This window comes from Taudactylus pleione, unplaced genomic scaffold (assembly GCF_031769625.1).
Source record: "Taudactylus pleione unplaced genomic scaffold, aTauple2 ptg000017l, whole genome shotgun sequence".
NCBI classification, from domain to species: Eukaryota; Metazoa; Chordata; class Amphibia; order Anura; family Myobatrachidae; genus Taudactylus; species Taudactylus pleione.
In genome coordinates, this window is record NW_028284419.1 from 12051933 (window position 1) to 12071347 (window position 19415).

The window sequence follows — 19415 nt, forward strand, 5'->3', positions numbered from 1 at the left end:
GACAAATACTGTGGATTGTTTACAAAGACATTTTGTGATCCATGTCTACAATATAGAATATACATCTCATTATTAGGTGCCACTACTGTCTTTGTAAAATTAGTTCTGCCGAGCAATAACAGACATCCACGTCCGGGCAAACATTAATTGTTAATAATGATCCAGTGCAGATTCACACCATGTTCTCCTACCATTTTCAAATATCACAGAAATATTCTACAAACAGCACAAAGAAGAATGTAAATGATAAATATACTGTAAATACAACTTCATCTAGATAAAACAGATCAGTATTTTCTAGAGATGTGCACCGACCCCTGTGTTTTGGTTGTGCTTCTAATTCATCATCGGTATTTTGTTTTGGTTTTGCCAAAACCGCCCTCGCATTAAAATCACATTATTTGGGTCTATTTTGTTCCTAATAGTTTTATTAATCGCAATAACATTAATTTCCCTCCCAGAGGGGAGCTAGCTGACACTGGACTGCTTGTTATGACTGTTTTAGCGTAAGTTTCTGATTTTTCAAAATTTTTTGTTCCAAATGATGTAACAGGGAGTAGTTTTCTAGATGGGTAAAGTCCCTACTTCTACTTACTGTAGCTTTATAAATGCTGCAGATAGCAAGACAATTGTTGTTAGGATTTATTTAAAAATAATTCCACGTAAGAGGTAGATTTTTTTGTCTTATGCCCAGGCATGACAATGGCCTCTTTCTTATTACAGGAAAGCACTGCTTCCTCCGGTGCCTCACATACACAGACAACATCCTCCTCATCAACATCTTCATCATTAACATCCTTATTAGCGCCTGCTTCAGCTACACAAATGTTCCCCTCATCCTGTTGCACTTCCACTGTAGCATCCTTTCTAGGTCAGCATCTTAGTGATGTGTGCTGCTCTTCCCCACAGTGGCAGAGAGAGCAGAAATGGTGGATTAAGGCTACTTTTAGCATTTAGTATCAGAAAGGTTAGGTTCACACATAGCACTCGCAGACACACTTAGGGGTAAATTTAGTAAAGGTCAATTTGGCATTTTGTGTGATTTGAGGTGCGATTTTCATTCGATTTGGATTCGATTTTGGTTTTGAGTATTTACTAAAGGCTAAATCGCATGTAAAATCGGACTTCAAATCGACTTTGGACTCAAATCGCCCTCAAATCAACCATCGGAAAAACATTGGTACTTTTACATAGCCCAACACATAAAACCCTTATTTACTATCAGTTGATTTGAAATCGTCCTCAAAATTGGACTTCAAATCACTCTTCAAATCTCCAATACAATAGACCTGCTTCAGGCTTTCGATTTGAGAATGAGTAGGTTGGATTCACACAGATACATGCAGACATCAGTGAGATGCCTGCATGTATTTCTCTGTAAAAAGCAATTAAACAGTTAAATTAAGAAAAAAAATTGACGTGAGGTCCCCCCCTTAATCAGAACCAGCCCTGGACTTTGCCAACCCAGTTCTGGTTTATTAAGTAAAGGGAAAAAATTACGTAGGGTCTCCCTGTACTTAGTACAACCAGCACTGGGCTATGGGAAGCAGAGTTGGTTCTGGATTTACAGGGAAAAATTTGCGTAGGGTTCCCCTGTAAGATCCAGAATAAGCCCTGGACCCTTTCTAACGGGGGACTGATGCCACAGCCAGGGGAGCCCTATCACCGGGCCCCCCAGTCGCAGCATCAGCCCTGACCATTAGTTAGCCCAGGCCAGGGATCCCTGGGGAGTTGGAGACCCCTTCAAAAAAAAGGGTTCTTCCTCTCTAGGGCACCCCTAGCCTGGGCTGATAGCCCGGGGCTATCCCCGCCACCCCTGCGCGGTGGGTGGTGGGTTGATTGTGACAATGTTGTGTAAAATTAGAAGTGAAAAAACATTGTCTTTCCAGTAGAACTGCAGGTCCCAGCAAGCCTTCCCAGCATGCTGGTACTTGGAGAACCACAAGTACCAGCATGCGGGGCATTAAGGGCCCACTGGGACTTGTAGTTCACCTGTAAAGAAATGTTCCAAGAAACACACACACACCTTACAAAGTAAAGTTTAATACATACATACACACTCACACATACTCACCTATATTACCTTGAGTGGTCCCCTTCTCCAGTAGGCATCCATGGGTTTAAAATAATAAAACGAAAAAACCAGACCCTCGCATTAAGGAGTAATCAGTCTAACCAGAATGATTATTCCTTCCTGAATGAAGCGTACAGACGTGGCTTCATCCTTTGAAGCTCTGTGTCTGTGCGTTCATTTGCTGAGAGAGGTCAGGCCCCGCCTCTCAGCCAACGAATGGCTCCTTCATTGTACTCAATGGTGGGAGCTGCAGGGTTACTAAAGTTTATCCTGCGGCTCCCACCATTGACTTCAATGGAGGGAACCGTTCATTGGCTGAGAGGCGGGGCCTGACCTCTCTCAGCCAATTAATGCATAGACACCGACTCAAATCGAATTTGTTTTGCAAATCGCGAAACAAATCAACTAATAGTAAATGCAGTAAAAAAACAGTTTTCACTGCATGAGATTTGAGTCGATTTGAGAAGTGCTAAATCACTCCTCAAATCGTGCTGCAAATCGACCAATAGTAAATTTACCCCTTAGACTCTCCTCAGGAATTTGTGATTTTTCTGAACAACACACAGTTTGTTCTACTACCTTTTTTTTCACCACTGATATTCTGGTTTTAAGTTTTTTGACACCTTTTCTAGAGTTAGACACTCTTACATTGTCATGTGAGGCAGAAGAAGAAAATACCTGACTGACAGCAGTTAAAGAACCACCATTCAGAAATAAGGGACAAGACCTGAGTCTTTCCTTGCCACTGCAGGTGGCTTATGGTATGTTGGCAATTTTATATTTTTCTAGTTCCCTTTATTAAACGTGTTTTTTTCTTTAGCAATTTAGTCAAATATATTTTGTTTTGTTAAAAAACCTTCAAGCCATGATATTTTGTCTGTGATATATAACAGTCAGTAATGGTAAGAAGGTCAAGGGCCTCTTATACTACTATCTGTGCAGTGTGTCACTTTCGGTGGGCAGGGTTTTTATTTTGTTAAAAAATATAGTTTTTAAATTTGTTAAAAAAAACTTTAGGCATCGATATGGATCACAATTATCAATCAGTAGAACAGCAGGTGAAGCAACTAAGTACTATTGCTGCAGCTGCTGCCACCACCAGTCATCGTGATGATACCGCCTCAATGGTATCTTCTAAAACCGATGCTTAAGGGCATAGAGGCTTACAGTCTGGGCATAAAAATTAAAAACCCATATTTTTTTACAAAAAAATACTGCCCACCTGCTGCGATACACTGTACAGATAGTAGTATATGGTGGCCCTTGACATACTTACCATTACTGACTGTTATATATCACAGATACAGTATCATGGCCTGAAAATTTTTTAACAAAACAATTTTTTTTTTAACAAAAATACCTGCTCACCATTTGTGACACACTGTGCAGATAGTATAAGGTGGTAGCCCTTAACCTACTGACCATTACTGACTTTTATATATCACAGACACAGTATCACGGGCTGAAGTTTTTATCACAAAACATAATTAAAAATACAAAAACCCTACCCACTAACTGCAACATAATGAGCAGATAGTATAAGGCGGTGGCCCTTGACTTAATGACCGTTAATGACTGTTATATATCACAGTATCACACATGACAGCCTGAAGTTTTTTTAACAAAAAAAACCTTCCCACAGACTGTGACACATTGCGCTGACTGTATAAGACGGTGACCCTTAACCTACTGACTCTTACTGACTGTTATATATGACAGAGGTTTGGGTATGAAATACCGGCAGTCGGGATGGCAGCTGTCAAAATACCTGCAGTGGCATCACGATAGGTTAGGTAAGTATCCTAACCCTCTCACTTTAACCCTCTAAAACTAACCCTACTTTTCTGGACCCTAACCCTCCCTACCCCGCACCCTAACCCACCCCGTTAGTGCCTAAACCTAACCCTTCCCTCTTGGTGCCTGAACCTAACCCTCCCCCTTTAGTGCCTAACCATAACTCCCCCACAGTGATGCCTAAACCTAACTTCCCCTGTCTGTAGCCTTAATCTTACCTACTCCCCTCGTAGCCTAACTCTAACTCTTTCCCCGTGACACCTAAACCAAAACTCTGCAGCTCACACCAAAATTGCTGTACTTATGATCAGGATGCCGGTTGTTGGGATTCTGGCATCAGCATCTCCACTACTTTCGGGATTCCAGTGCCGGTCTTCTGGTCGGAAGTGGGGATTCTGGGGCAAGGATTTTGAGAGCTGGCATTCCGGCTGTAGATATCTCAACTACATCCCATCACAGACACAATAGCACAGCCTGAAGTTTTTTTAACAAATAATATTTTGTTTTAACAATAAAAGCTGCCCACCGACACACTGCACAGAAAGTATAAGGCGGTGGGCCTTGACCTACTGACCGTTACTAACCAATAAAAAAAAAAGTTTCATGTTTTAAACCACACACAAGTAAATAATATTAGTAATATTAATAAATTATGTTTCTGGACTATAAAAAAAGACAAACAATGATTTGCTGACTGCCTATCCACAAAACTAGCTTGTTGTGTATTACCTAGGGGACTAATGTAGGTGGCTCTGCCCATCAAAGACAGTGTCACTGAATTTGTCCGTCCTGACTCCTGAACTGTCTATCTCTCTGTCTTTCTTGGGGCTCTATTTACTACAATCCGCATTGGGAATGCAGATTGTAGTGTGATATTACCGACTGAATTTGCATTTTGAATTCAGGCAATTTTACAGGGATTTACTAAAAGTCCCTTGCAGGGACAGAGCTTGTGAGAAAGCTCTGTCCATGCGAATCCCCTTCGCAGCCTTATCACGGTATTTTCACAAAAAATACCGTGACAAGTAACTGCGCATGCACCGACCGGCCGCCGCTGCTACCCCACACCACTAAGCCACTCCCCAACATCTAAGCCCCTCCCCCTGCAATCGTAACCCCCCGCAACCCCCCCTCCCTTAATTGCACTTCCCTGCAGTGATCGGGGCTCCGGTGATGTCCTCCATGACTCTGGTCAGCTGACATCCCATACTGCACTGGGACCCGAGCACCTGATGACTGGGCCCCAGTGCAGTATGGGAGACCAGCTGACCGGAGGGAGGACATCACCAGAGCCCCTAACTCCGGTCCCTGGACTCAGGTTAGTAAAAACATTTTTTTACAATTTTTTTGCAGTGTATCAGCGTGTGATCTGTTTTGACCACACAGCTGATCACTGGGGCCGGCTCCGGGCTCTGCTCTGCTTGTTAGAGCAGAGCAGGAGTCCGGTAACTGGGGGAGACCCTGGATAACGCCACCTCCAGGTGGCATTATTATCACAGGGCCTCCCCTGGTATTTTTATCCCAATTTATTTTTAGTAACTACCAGGCAGATTGCATTTCCCATTACAATGATGGGAAATGCGATCTGATTACTAAAAATAAGTGATAATTAGGGGTTGGAGTAGAATTTTACGAATTATACTCCAATTGCTATTTGGTAACTTTAGGTGAAACTAAAATAATGTGATAACACACTTTTTCACTTTACTTTAGTAAAAATAATGATAATAAATAGAGCCCTATCTCACTATCTCACTGAGGGGCCTATTCATTATACCTAACTTTCTTTGGAGGTAATTGGGTTTAGAACTCGCATGGAGTTCTACCTAATTACCAGAGGAATTCATCATTCCCCCTCTCCATAACTATCTATTCCGAAAAGCTGTCATTTTTGCGATGACAGCTGCTGTAATTTTACGTCCTCCCCCCTGCTCACCTCCCCCCCATCCCCGCACTTACCTGCCCGCTGCAGCGTCTCAAGCCTTGGTGGCTGTGCTGTCACTTGATCTCCCAGCAGACCACAGTAGTTTAGAAAAAAAAAAGTTTTTTTTTCTTTCTAAACTTTATTGTGTTCTGCTGGGAGAACACTTGTCAGACCAGCTTCCGGAGCCAGAGGACGGACCAGAGCGCTGGAGGGAGACGCTGGGGGACCTGTCCACGCTGACACAGGTAAGTGTTACCTGCTATTCACCACCTCACAGTGGTGAATAGTAAGTAACTCAATCAAATTCCGAAAATACATTTTTTCGGAATTTGATGAATACCATAATTTCCATATCCCCATACTAATGTATGGGGAGTGTGGAAATTAAAGCAGGGGGACTTAACCAGGAGATATCAGTGGTATCTCCTGTGCTAAGTATCTTCATAAATACTAAAATAACGTTAATTAAGGAAAATGGCCTTAAAAACTTTATTTTAGTGTTGATGAATAGGCCCCTAGGGGGCATATGTATCAAAGCTTGATTTGAGATAAAATTGTGAAATATATATCACCAACCAATCGACTCTAAACTCTCATTTCTTAAACACAACCTGCAAAATGTAAGTTAGAAGCTGATTGGTTGGTGATATATATCTCACAATTTTATCTCACATCAAGCTTTGATACATATGCCCCTAAATGTCACAGCCTAGTCTAACCTCCGTCCCTTCCGGCGGTCCTGAGACAAATGATGCCAAATTACTGTGGGAGAGACTTATACATGAGATATCTGATGCCGGGAAGATCCAAAAATGGCACCGAGATCCGAGCAGTGGCTCTGATCTGCTCAGTTTGGGTAAGTTTGGGCGGGTTTGATTTCCTGGAAACAGAAACCACTAATTTCTAGTTTTTTCAAGTTAAATTGTAGTAAAGAGGAAGATTGGAAAATGTATAATACTGAATGCATTGAGTAACATAGTGTAATTATAGAAAATATTAAATGTAGTGTTAAAAAATAAAATGAGATGTTTTATATTCTGTTTATAAACAAGGTTTCTTTTCAATATGCTTTATGATATTTTGTAGAGGTTAAAATAAAGACTTGTATATGTATTATGTATTCTCTAACTTGTAAATTTCCAGTGTCTACGTTGTCCAGGTAACATACAGAGATTGGGCTATAACACAAGTAGTTAAGGAACAGGCAAAGCTAGTAATTTGTGACATATACTGTAATCAGTAACTTGGGCAGTAGGATAATTGATCTGTTTGTTCATGGCCTTTCCTTTTGTATCAGCTTTCTTAAATGCATCCCACTAATTTAATAGATTTAGGTCCACAAATGTAGATGAGAAAAAGTGAAATCATATTACTGCACAGTTAATGTAATACACCAATCATGCCATTGAGATTTCCAAAGAGATCCAAATGAAATCACACAAGGTGATGCAAAGCCTCATTTCTTTATATAACAGCTTCAATAACGGTTCAATATATTTTTTTTAAGTAAACTTAATAACAGCACCTCTACCTCATCTTAATAGGTAAGTACAAATGCCAGATTTGGAGAAATAAAAAGAAAGTCTCTATCTGCTGACTAAGGGCCTGATTCAAAGATGTAGGCAAATGCAATTGCAGCTGTGATCTCTCACGGGGCCTGATTCAGCATGGAATGCAATTGAGATTGCAGCTGCGTAATCACACACAATGAAGCTGCAAAAATATGCTAATGGCTGACACCACGTTCCATGCTGAATCAGGCCAAATGATCGCAATTGCAAAACTATACTAAATACCCACTCACCGTCCAGTGCTTAGAGACGCCCACTAACAGCATCTCGCATCCGCCGATCACGCACAAAACCGGAAACATTGAATGCAGATCAGATGGTCGTCAGTCTTCTGAGTAACTGTAAGTCATCATAGACTTAGCGGGTCGCCGTACACACATTGGCTAATTTATGGGCACCCAGAAAACAGTGTTTATATATAGATGTGCGCCGGAATATCTTTGCTGGACTTGGATTTGGCTCTGATTCGTTGTCCTGATTTGAATTTGCTAAATCACCGTAAATGGTTTTGGATTTGCATTTCCAAAATTTACAAAAAAAAACTAAAATCATGTAATTTGGGCCTATTTTTGTTCCTAGAATATTATTAACCTCAATAACATTAATTCCAGTCATTTCCAGTCAATTTTAACCACCTCACAGCTGCGTGGAGTCTGACTGCTTTTATGCACATGCTCTGCGGTACTGCAGCGTACTGGGATGCAGTGCGCAGAACAGTATAAATACAACAATTTTTATTTCTTTTTTATTTGATTTTATACTGACAAATATGGAGTCACACTGTGAATGCAGTGGGCGGAGCCTGCGGAGTCAGTACAGCACATGCGCCAATTTGTGCCTAACACATCACAAGGTAAACACTGACATACCCCATTTTGAACTGGCCAATCTCTGTACAGCCTTTTGGTAGTTTGTGTGTCTCAATGTAACTGTGTATGTTAGAAAGAGTAATAATATAACTTCAAAAGTTCTGACTAGCGACGTTTAAAAAGCTTAGACCGTTCAATAAACTTTTGGGAGTTTGACAGCAACAAATATGTTTACGGTACAACTGTATAAAGTCCCCAATTTAAATTGTTGTTGAGGCTAATAAGCACAGTTTACATTTGTAGTTTGTGTCAGCTGATCACATTTGAGATTCACCATTCACATTTTAGGCTTGTGGTTTACACCAGCCTGATTCAGAGCTGAACCCAATACTGATGTTTACTCAGTTTGAGCCATTATCGGTGATCTGCGCTTCTGCATCAAGTTTCATTAACGAGGATTTATTTGCGAAGTGATTGACAGGAAGGGATAGTTTGTGGGCGGCAACTGGGAGGTGACAACTCAAATGCATGCGTGTCACAACCATTTTCTGGGCATTTCTCTCTGCCTGCAACTGCAATCCCATACATAGTGAAAATGGCTCCCGCATCTTCTTTCCTGCAGCCTTCTGAGCGACCACAGGATTACTCAGAAGTCCAATAATTGACTAATCTGCGACCGAGCTGCGTCTTTTTATGCAGTTGATTGAATTTACTAAGCCGCTGGTGGGTGTCTCAATAAAATTCCGAGCTGCTGCGGCATTTGCATAATTTTACATAGGCGCTGCATACAAATTTGCAGCTGCAGCGGAATACTGTAGTATAAATCTCTGAATCAGGCAAAAAAAGTTCTTTCATTTTTTTTTTTCAATTAAATCGAACTTCAAACACTTCCGTGTATGAATTTTTCCATTTGAGGTTTGCCATTCACATTACAGTTTCACTGTTAGCAACTAAACAATTCCAAAATATATGCCAATTTTACTGTAGCTGAAATGTGTACAAGCCAATTCACACATGTACCAAATGACATGATCATGCCCAAAGCCTGCTTTATTTCCTCTAATTTATCTTGATTTTTATATTGAGGCTTTAGAGCCGGGTTGTCAAAACAGGCTGGTTCCAGCATCTCTATGGCCTAATATTATCACTTATAGAGATCTATGTACTAAGGGCCTGATTCAGAGCCGGACACTATTTGCCAACGGTCGTTCAGAAAAAGGGGCCGACTATTTAAATTGAGCGCTCGCTCTTTGCGGTCTGTTGATGCCTCTATGTCTGAGCAAGCGAACAAAACATGCGCACGCTATTTTGTAAAGACGCCCCCTAGCCGTTTCTCATCATACGTCATCTCCGCTATTTATTAGATTAATCGAGTACATCGAAAGGCGTCTGAACTGCTAGCAGTGCTTGTGGTAGGTTTTACTTCCCGCAATCACTGCGAGCAGTTCAGGCTAAAAGACAACCAAGTGACGTGGTCGATGACGCTGCTTTGTTAATTATGCACACCCATTAAATGCCCATTTTGACAATTTGGCACGCCTGCGTTCGGATCTCCACTCCCCGTTTTCAAACACCTTCCCCTGTTACCACCCACAAATGCCTCATTCTGTCCCTCAAATTAGCAGGCCCTCGCTGTTTTGCGAGCGCACGATTTCCGACCGCAATGACTGGTTGGCGCATGCGCATTATGACCCATACGCATGCGCAGATGTGCGAACATCGCTTGGAGCAACCGAGCGGCCGCTTTCGAGCGGCTCTGAATCAGGCCCTAAGTCTAGGAGAGAGGTAAAGTAGACAGATATAAAGTACCAACCAATCAGCTCCTGTCACTTTACAGGCTGTTTGAAAAATGACAGCTAGCAGCTGTTTGGTTGGTACTTTATCTCCATCCACTTTATCTCTCTCTAAGGCTTAGTACATACCATGCACTGCTTTAATCTGATAGTTTCCTTTTCTCTTCTAAAATACAAATCAGTAAGCCTCACTTATATCTGAAATAAATTGTGGAGTGATAGAACGTTCTTTATTAAACTACGTCATGGATGTACATTTAAATGTTTTTATTACACTGGTGGAAATGTACTTCCTCCCCTTTTTTCCTCCACATTACTTGAGCGACTTATACACAACCACCTATGTAACTTTCTCCCTCAATCATTTCAAAATTCTGTCATATATCTTTCACACCCAACATTCCGCTGAGACACTGCTCACACAAAATGTTTTCAAAGTCCTACATTAACACTGTTCTCAGTCTGATTACCCTTATATTCTGCATGCCCATCATGATGCCGTAGTTTTGTGGCTAGTTTCCCACATAGCCGAACATTTCCCATTATATTATGAGTAGAACTTTGTCTCTGTTTTATGTAAGCCCCGTTCAGAGCTGTAACGGGGCACAGTTGAGCCCTGTGCCAACCATGCCCCTGCGCGTGCGACTCATGACGTCATTTCATTGTGAAAAAAGGGGTCTGGTGGGGAGCTCTGGTAATTGCAACGCTGACAAGGCTTCTTAGGCTGCATATACTATATATGCAGGAGCGTCCACAGGATGCTCTGCGGGGCTGTAGCAGGGCATTGGCTGGAAACCTCCAAGAGGTTGGCATTGGCCACTAATGTGCTCTTGGATGTACACAGGTGGTAGAGTGATGATCCGTCTTGAAAGGTAAAATGTATTTAGTTTGCCAAAACTTGTCGTAAAGTTGTTCATGGGGACCAGATTGCTGGGAGTCAAGTAGGCGATTTCCAGAAAGGATAATGCACAGACAGTTACACCGGATGTCCCATTAGTTTAAAGTTGAAGTAGTGACATGAATAATACAGTAGGTCACTAAGATGGTGTCACATAAGTCACTTAACGTATCGCTGTAGGGAAAATAAATTAAGGGGATAATTCAGAGCTAATAAAAGGAAAAACTTTGCATCGTGGCAAAACAATGCTGCATTGTAGGCGGGGAAGTTGTAAAGGGAACAAGTCCTACCCGAACTCTAAATTGCAGTGTAAAAATATTGCTGTACATTATTTGGGACTACATGCAAAAGCAGACAGTATTTACCCTGCATGCAAAAATAAGAGAGTATTTGCACCCCTTGCATCGGTTTGTCCAGGAGCAAAGTTGCTTCTTTATATTGCTGTGCTCCCAACCCTAAATCAGCCCATAAGTGTATTGGTAAAAGTTTTAGTAAAAGTTAATCTTTTCTTTGCAACTGAAGCCCTATTTTGAATAATTCATGAACCTTTTCTACAACAGGTGCTCTGCCGATTTAAATGGTACTAACGTAATGCAGGAATGTGAAGGAGATTCCTGTTTAGTAAGAACTTGCAACATTGACCCCAACATAGGTTTTTATGAACAAGGGTGTCTCTTCTTACCTGACAAACACCAGCATGTGCTAGAATCTATAATGTATTTGCAAGCACTTCCTTCCGTAAGTATCATATCATAATTGGTTCTGTAAACATAATATATTTTAACGACCTACTGTGTTTTGTTTCTTTTCAAAGGCCTTATCATGCTCAGCCCCATTACTTACATAGTATCACATATTAGGATAGCTTTGCGATGCATAATGTAGTAGAAGAAGGTAGACATTTAAATCTGTTTTGGGCTAAAGGATACAGTATCACACTTACAGGGCCACTAGGGCCATCTCATTGGCCATCTGATTTGCTTCCATATCTCTTTGTTTTCTGAAATAACAAGTTCTTCCTCCAGTGTTCTCCCTTTCTGTATAAAATTTGATAGGGATTTCACCATTAAATCATATATTTAGGTAGACAGAATTTACACCAGAGAAAATAGTTTTAGTTACTTTTAACTTAAAGGACATTGAAAATAATAATAATAATAATAATAATAATAATAATAATAATAATAATAATAATAATGTTATTTATATAGCATTTTTCTCCCAATAGAACTCAAAGTGCTCTACATTTGCATTTAAAACACAAACTTCAAAATAAGCTTAACAGAAAATAGAAATGAAGGGACATTAGTGAAATGCGTTAGTAAACAGGTGGGCCTTAAGTCTGTTTGTGAATGATTCTAAAGTAAAGGTCTTTCAAACTGTGCAGGGAAGCAAGTTCCATAGAGTTGGAGCTACAAATCTAAAAGTTCAACCCCAGATGCATTCAGGGAGATTCTAGGTATGGCTAATAGTCCTTTATTTACAGATCGCAGTAATCGAGCGGGGCAGTAGAGAATCAGAAGCTTCTTCAGGTACCTTGGATATTGATTATTGTGTAGGGCATTCAAAGTGAGTAAGCCAATTTAGAAATAGATTCTGAATTTTACAAGCAGCCATTGAAAGGAGTAAATAATGGGTTTTATGTGGCTGGAATGGGGCTGTTTGGTTAATAACCTGACATCTGCATTTTGTATCAGCTACAAGTGTGCAATTATTTTGCTGGTAGACCCAGATAGAGAGGGCATCGCAGTAGTCTAAGTGTGATGACACATATGCATGTATGGCTTAAGGCAGATCTTCTGAGAGAATTAAGTGCTTGATTCTGGCTATGTTCCTCAGATCAATGAAAGAATGAGGAATTGATTGTGGCTGATAACTGATGTCTAAGTGTCATGCCACCATCCAGGACAGCACCACGATTCAGTACATGTTCAGTGGTTTGTAATTCTGAACCCCCAAGCGTAAATCCAGTTAGTTGGCAATGCTGCAGTCTTGTCCTTTGATGGTGAGCTCCTATCATCAGGACCTATGTTTTATAATGATTCAGTCACTGTCAACTGGCACTCATCCACTCCAAGAGCTCAGCTAGACAGTCATTTAGGGTTGGTATTGGGTTCACAGTACCAGGAGCAAAAGACAGGTACAGTTATGTATCATCTACATAGTAGTGGTAGACCAAAGCATGATGTTTGATTACTGTATTTTACCCAGTGGTAGTATGTATACTGTAAAAACCATAGGAGATAGTATAGAACTCTGTAGAACATCTCATGGTAGTGGCACTGGTGATGATGAATATACTCCAGAATACTTGTGACCTGCCGGTGAGAAATGATTTGAACCAGCTAAGGAATGTGCCATCTAGTTCACAGAAAATTTTCAAGCTCTCAATCAGTATCCCATGGTCCACGGTATAAAATGTTGCAGAGAGATCGAGAAGGATTAAGATTGAACAGTCGAGGCTGTCTCTTGCCATCAACATCAAACATACCAGGGCTATTTCCATACTATGTGCTCCTGATCCTGACTGGAAATGAGGGTGTAGGGTGTAGTACAGTATGTTGACATTCATTAGGTTGGAATATGAATGTCAATATTCAGCATGTCAGCACCAGGGTTGCCAACAGCTTTGCCGGCTCTGGTTCTGGTACTAGGTGGGTGCGTGGCCAACTCAGGTGTGGCCAGACCCCCTGCTTGCATAAAAGGAAAAATATAATATGTTTTTGGTGCTTCCCCCCTGTGCTGGGCCAGGGACAGAGGCTGCTGCATCAACAGTCAGTCCTCTCTTTCCCTATCCAAAGTAAGTACCTCATTCTCTAGTAACGGGGTGCCATTGGGCCTCTCTAACAGGCCTGGGTAAAGAGAACCTGGCCCTCCACCTCTTTGCACCCTGGTCAACACTGCTGTAATGTTGACATTGTTGAAATGTTGGCAATGTCTTTCTGAATATTTCTCTACCTAACGGTAACCCTAGCCTAACGCTGACCCTAATGGGAATCCTATTCCTAAACCTAATAAAAATATGGAGATTATAGCAATCTCAATATTTCTCATGTTGAAATTTTGTCAATGTGAACAATAATTATATTAAAATTTTACCCATGATGGCATCAGCAATATTGACCTTCTGAATGTCGACATAATGATCGTTAACATTGTGACTGTAACCAAAATAATAGATGGACTCGACATGTCTACTAAAATTTTATTGCTGTTTGTTCTAAACAGAACATAGGAGGCATGTGAGTACATGTGATCAATGGTATGTGATCAATGGTATTTTGCAATGCACTTTCATCACTTCTAGCTTCAATTCTGATCATGAAGATAGCAAATTTGCGCATCTACTCAATGGTGTACTTTTATTCTTATTAATCATAATTAAAACATTCTATGGGGGAAATTTACTAAAGGGTGGTTACATATAGCCACCAATTCTAAATCTTTTTTCTTGCAGTTTTGAAACTTAAATAACTGCCACAAACATGCCACAAAACCATCATTTTTATAAAAACCAGACTAAACCTCACCATCCCGATTTTTCACATGTAAGTGTAACACCCTTGGTGGTTACCAATACCATACATTTCATATATTTACATCCAAAAAGGATTAATTATTTAATAAATAATACATATACAGTGTCGGACTGGGGCATGAAGGGTCCACCAGGGGAATGCAGTGATATTGGCCCATATGAAGGGTTGTGGCCAGCCTTCCACAGAGGCAGAGTGCAAGGTCTGGGCCCCTTTCAGAATATATATTTAGTAAATATTGCTAGTGCATGCATGATAATGTACCAGATTAATAACATCAATGCATTGTAGAAAATACACCATAGTCCAGTAAAATGTAACATGTATAATTCAAGTGCACAGTCTGGAACCTGATCCCTAGAAGTGGGGGTGGGCCCTCAGGCAGTGGGGCCCACTGGGAGTTTCCCCTGTTCCCCTGTGGGCCAGTCCGACACTGTACATGTATAATATCTGTGAAATGATAAATGTATAGCTGCTATTGAAAACATGTGCACTGTAGTTCATTCCATTATATTTACATGTATCTTTGGGGGAATTTATCATGTGTATGGGTATGCTACTGTGGTTCATTATATATAGACACTAACATTTATGATATCTTAATTATAGTCATAGACTATATCATCTGGAGGCTATATTCATCCTCTAGCAGCAAGTCATATTACTGTCTTCCTGACATATAAGCCATCAAAGTGTAATGCAACTGGTAAAGTAAAAAATAGTCTACCACTCAGGAGAAGGATTCTACTTTATAGACATTAAGAGGAACATATGTATCCTATTTTGTTTAACAGCCTTCTTCAGTGAAGATAGACTAGTGGTAGCTGGAGTCATACACTAGCTGGCTGCTGCAGATACAGACTCCAACTTATTTTATACCATGTAGGATGCTGGCATAATACCCTAGGTATAATGAGAACCTTGTGCTTTTGGCTCAGAGTGCAAATAACTAAGATTTAAAAGGGACCTGGACTCATAATTACAAACAAGCACCCTCATATTAAAGGATATGCTGTAGACGCTACATAATTTTATTATATGGATCCATATATACTGTGATGACACAGGAGTAATTAGCTGGTAGAGGATGGGTTGGTGCAGAGTTTAGGTGCTTAGTCAGGGTCCATACACAGCTTTCAAATAAATAAATGGAATGGTGGTTTACTTTCCAGAATGGAAACCAGGAAACAGAAAATAATAAACAACCTAGCCCCTATTTTGGGTGTCTAACTCACTTCTTGACCCCTGACTATCATGGTGCAGCTAGATTGCTAATAAAGTCTCTGCCTGCTTCTTTGCAGGTCTATCACCGGCTCCAGCCTGGCTTGGATGCCACAACTATTCAAAACACAGTCAGTCTTGGTAGCTTTCCCTGTCTCCTCCAGGTATAAGCTCTGGCTTCCTAAGCCTGCAACTTAGCTGCTTTTCTGTCACACAGTCTTGTGGAGATTTAGGGTTCTCCCTACCTCCTGTAGGTCTGAACTCAGCTTCATAGCCACCAGTGGCTTCCAAGCCCACTATGGTCTCCAGCTGTAGACCCACCTGGACTGGACACAGGTCCTAGCCTGTCCTGACTGCAGAATCTTGCATATTGACTCTCTCTCACTCCAGCAATAACACATCTTCCCACAATAATTTTCTCATGTGTGTGGGTGGATCTCTCCTACCCCACACAGAATTTACTGCTCACCAGCACCATCTCTGGTAATACTGCCACATATCCCCCTCCCCAGCACAAAACTCCTGGGTTGACCAACATGGAACGAGGCATTCTTATGGCGAAGTCCCTCTTCATTCTTCTCACAAGGACCTAACACCGCATCCAAATTCATCCATATTCTTGTAATCTCTGGGGGTCTCATCCTCCAAATTCCAGAATTTATTCTTCCCCTAACTTTTTTCCCACTTCATGGTAGGAATGGTTCTTCTTGTTTTTTATATGAAGCACTTGAGATTCATTCTTGAACATGTCAGGTTTTAAGGATTTCAGGTACTTTTTCCCAAAGTGCCTTACTTCGTCAAGTTCATCAAAATCCAGCAATTTATTTTCCTCAGAATCTTCTAGTTCAGAAAAAGAACACCTTATCAATTGTTTCTTTTAGCCTTAAAGCCCTGTGTTGTCCACTGATATACTTCACTGATAGCTCCTCTTCTTTCAAGTGGCCAACAGTCACCAACATCACAACTTCTGGACCTTGGCTTTATGTCAACAGACCATGTACTGGCACTGTCACCCTCAGACTCCAGACTCTCATGTGAGATACTTGAATCTTTGCTCCATTGATCCGCAGACTTTATCCCGCTGCTTTGATGGCTATCTGCCACTTCATTAAGGCATAGATCACTTGTATTTTCTTGTGCTCTCGATATTTGAGCCTTGAAAATATGATGAACAACTTCAACATGTTCCACCAGCACAGGTTGAAGTTCATTCTCCACAGAGGTCATTATTTTCAAATTCTGTCTAGCTGGACTACTTGCTTCAAGCTTTATAATGTGAGACCACTTCACTTCCCCACAAACAAATTCAGCAACATTGCAAGTTTCACATACATTAGTATTACTCTTCACAAGACTCAAAGAATTAACTTTCTTTAAGGTTCAGCTTTGCACTGCAAAACTATGTGATTGAGTCACATTCATATCACTCTGAACACATGGCAACAAGAGAGTCATCCTTTGAAGCCATCACTATTTCTGTAGACTTCTGTACACCCTGTACATTTGCGTCATGGGATTTGCGATCATCATCTGTATACATCACTTCTTTATCATCAACAACAGAAACGGTTTTGAAATCTGGACCTGTGTCCCTTTTGGAGGACTTCACACCCTCAGCTATCACTGTAAGCTGAAAGACACTGCAAGGAATCTCATCCACTATTATAAGACAGTCTTTAGGGAGTTTCCCAACTTTGATCCTTTGGTCCCATCTTGTACACTGGTATCGTTAATGAGGACATCTCTATGGTCACACTAGGCTCAGTGGAGACATATCTCTCCTGTCCCACACATAATGTGTCACCTAATTGGCCAGAGAGCTTTCTAACTGTTTTGTGGCGTACTTGCGGAAAGTTGGGAAATTCCTAGACACTACACGTGGACGGTTTGAGAATCACAATAGTAAATCGAACAGTCCTGCATTCAAAACTACTGACAATGTGCAGCAATTTCCAACCAGGACATAAACCTGTCACATCTCTAAAATTGGAAACCACTAACTTTAGTTTGCTCTACATAGCTATATGCAGTTTTGAGAATGTTGACAAGTATTGTAATATATTATAGTTATTTTTTTCTGCTAATTTAAAGTAATTCCTTAGAATTTAACATTAATGTTTGAGGATGCTGTTGCATGCTATTGTTGTCAGTGCATTAATTAAAAGTATACTCATTTACTGCTAACGCTTAACGCATAGTAGACTGCTCTGAGGACCTGCTAGAAATTATTAACAAACATTTATGCTGCATTTGTTATTCTGTTTTCCAGGTGACAGCATTTTGTAATGAGAGTAATCATAACACCGAAGCTCCAAATCTACAGAACAGAATGTGTAACTTGCACAGTACATGGAACGTCATCATGAACTCCGATGATATAAGCTCCACTCCACCAAGACCTGACACCAGTATACCTGTCCCCACCTTCACACTGCTAAAATATAAGACCAGAGTGATCACCTTAGCATGTGATGTTTCAGGAAGCATGGCTAGTGTACGTTTACTTTCACCATAAGGGGTTCAATGGATAGTATGCGTCATAGGGCTATAAAAAGTATCAACTTAGCTTGAAGGACACATGAAGGTCTTTTTAAAAAAAGAGACATAAGCTAAAAGAAGATACATACGTATTATAGCTGTTCATGTTGCTTACAGTCACTGTGAGCCTGATTCAGACATGTACGCTATTCTCATGTTTACATATTTCAGCGATCTGTAAACCACGCATGCATCTATATCTTAGTGCTCACGTGTCAAGGACCATTATCGTAGTCGTTTGCTATGCATATTTATTTGCCGTGTGATAGACAGTCAGGTAGCGTTTGGGTGAGGTAACAAGGGGTGGAGACAAAGAACACAGGCTTCTCACTACCATTTTGGGGGCGTGTCACACCCTGCGACTGTGATCCCGTACGCAAGAAATATGGCTCCAGATATCAGTTCCCACGGCCATTCAGCGGGATCATAGAGTTCCTAGCACTGCGACAATCTAATGATCTGCAAGTAGTACTGGTTCTTTGTATGCAGATTTGTGACATTTTATGCAGATGCATGGATTTGCGCAGCCATAGGTTGGCGTCACAATACATCGCCGAGTGGCTGCGACATTTGCATATTTTTGCATAGCAGCTGCATACAAAATCGCAGCTGCAATGGCATTAGCGTATAACTCTGGATCAGGCCCTATGTCAACAAAATTATATCGCCTGGACAATGCTGACGCTTTTGAAAAAAAAGAAACAAATGTAGGTGCAAATTCTAAGCACTAAGAACACTGATAATTAAGAAATTTATAATCAGCTCAAAGGATTAGCATGGGATTTAAACAAAGTTCTTAGCACAGGTTTGGCCAAAACTGTATGCCCACCTACAACGTCAAGGTGAACCTCATCAGTTGGATGCCTGACATCCCTAATACTGAAACATTATATAAATGTATCCAGGACTTACCTATAATTGTGCCAATTCCAATGTGTAGACTGTGATGCAGGACCTACACTAATTAAAATAACCTAAGGGCAAGTAGGAGGGGTGCTAGTCCAGGTAGCAGAAGGAGTCTTACCCTCATGTGCAGATTATATACACACATACCAGAGGAAAAAAATAAATAAATATATATATATATATATATATATATACTGTATATATACAAATTATTCTTTCTCTCTCTCTCTCTCTCTCTCTCTCTCTCTCTCTATCTATCTCTCCCTCTCTCGACACATATTGTACAATAAAAAAAAACCCACATTAGTATTGAGGAGTATTAAAAGTTATGACTGGCATTTCCAGAAACCC

The 19415-nt window shown here is 40.7% G+C and overlaps 1 protein-coding gene across 1 annotated transcript in view; it reads left to right on the plus strand.

The window, feature by feature from the left end:
• LOC148540809 (uncharacterized) overlaps positions 1-19415 on the plus strand; it is a 236858-nt gene that overhangs the window by 182301 nt on the left and 35142 nt on the right. The window contains exons 17-18 of the mRNA XM_088481969.1: positions 11424-11601; positions 17890-18114. Coding sequence (XP_088338095.1) covers positions 11424-11601; positions 17890-18114 — 403 coding nt within the window. The remainder of the gene's footprint in view (positions 1-11423; positions 11602-17889; positions 18115-19415) is intronic.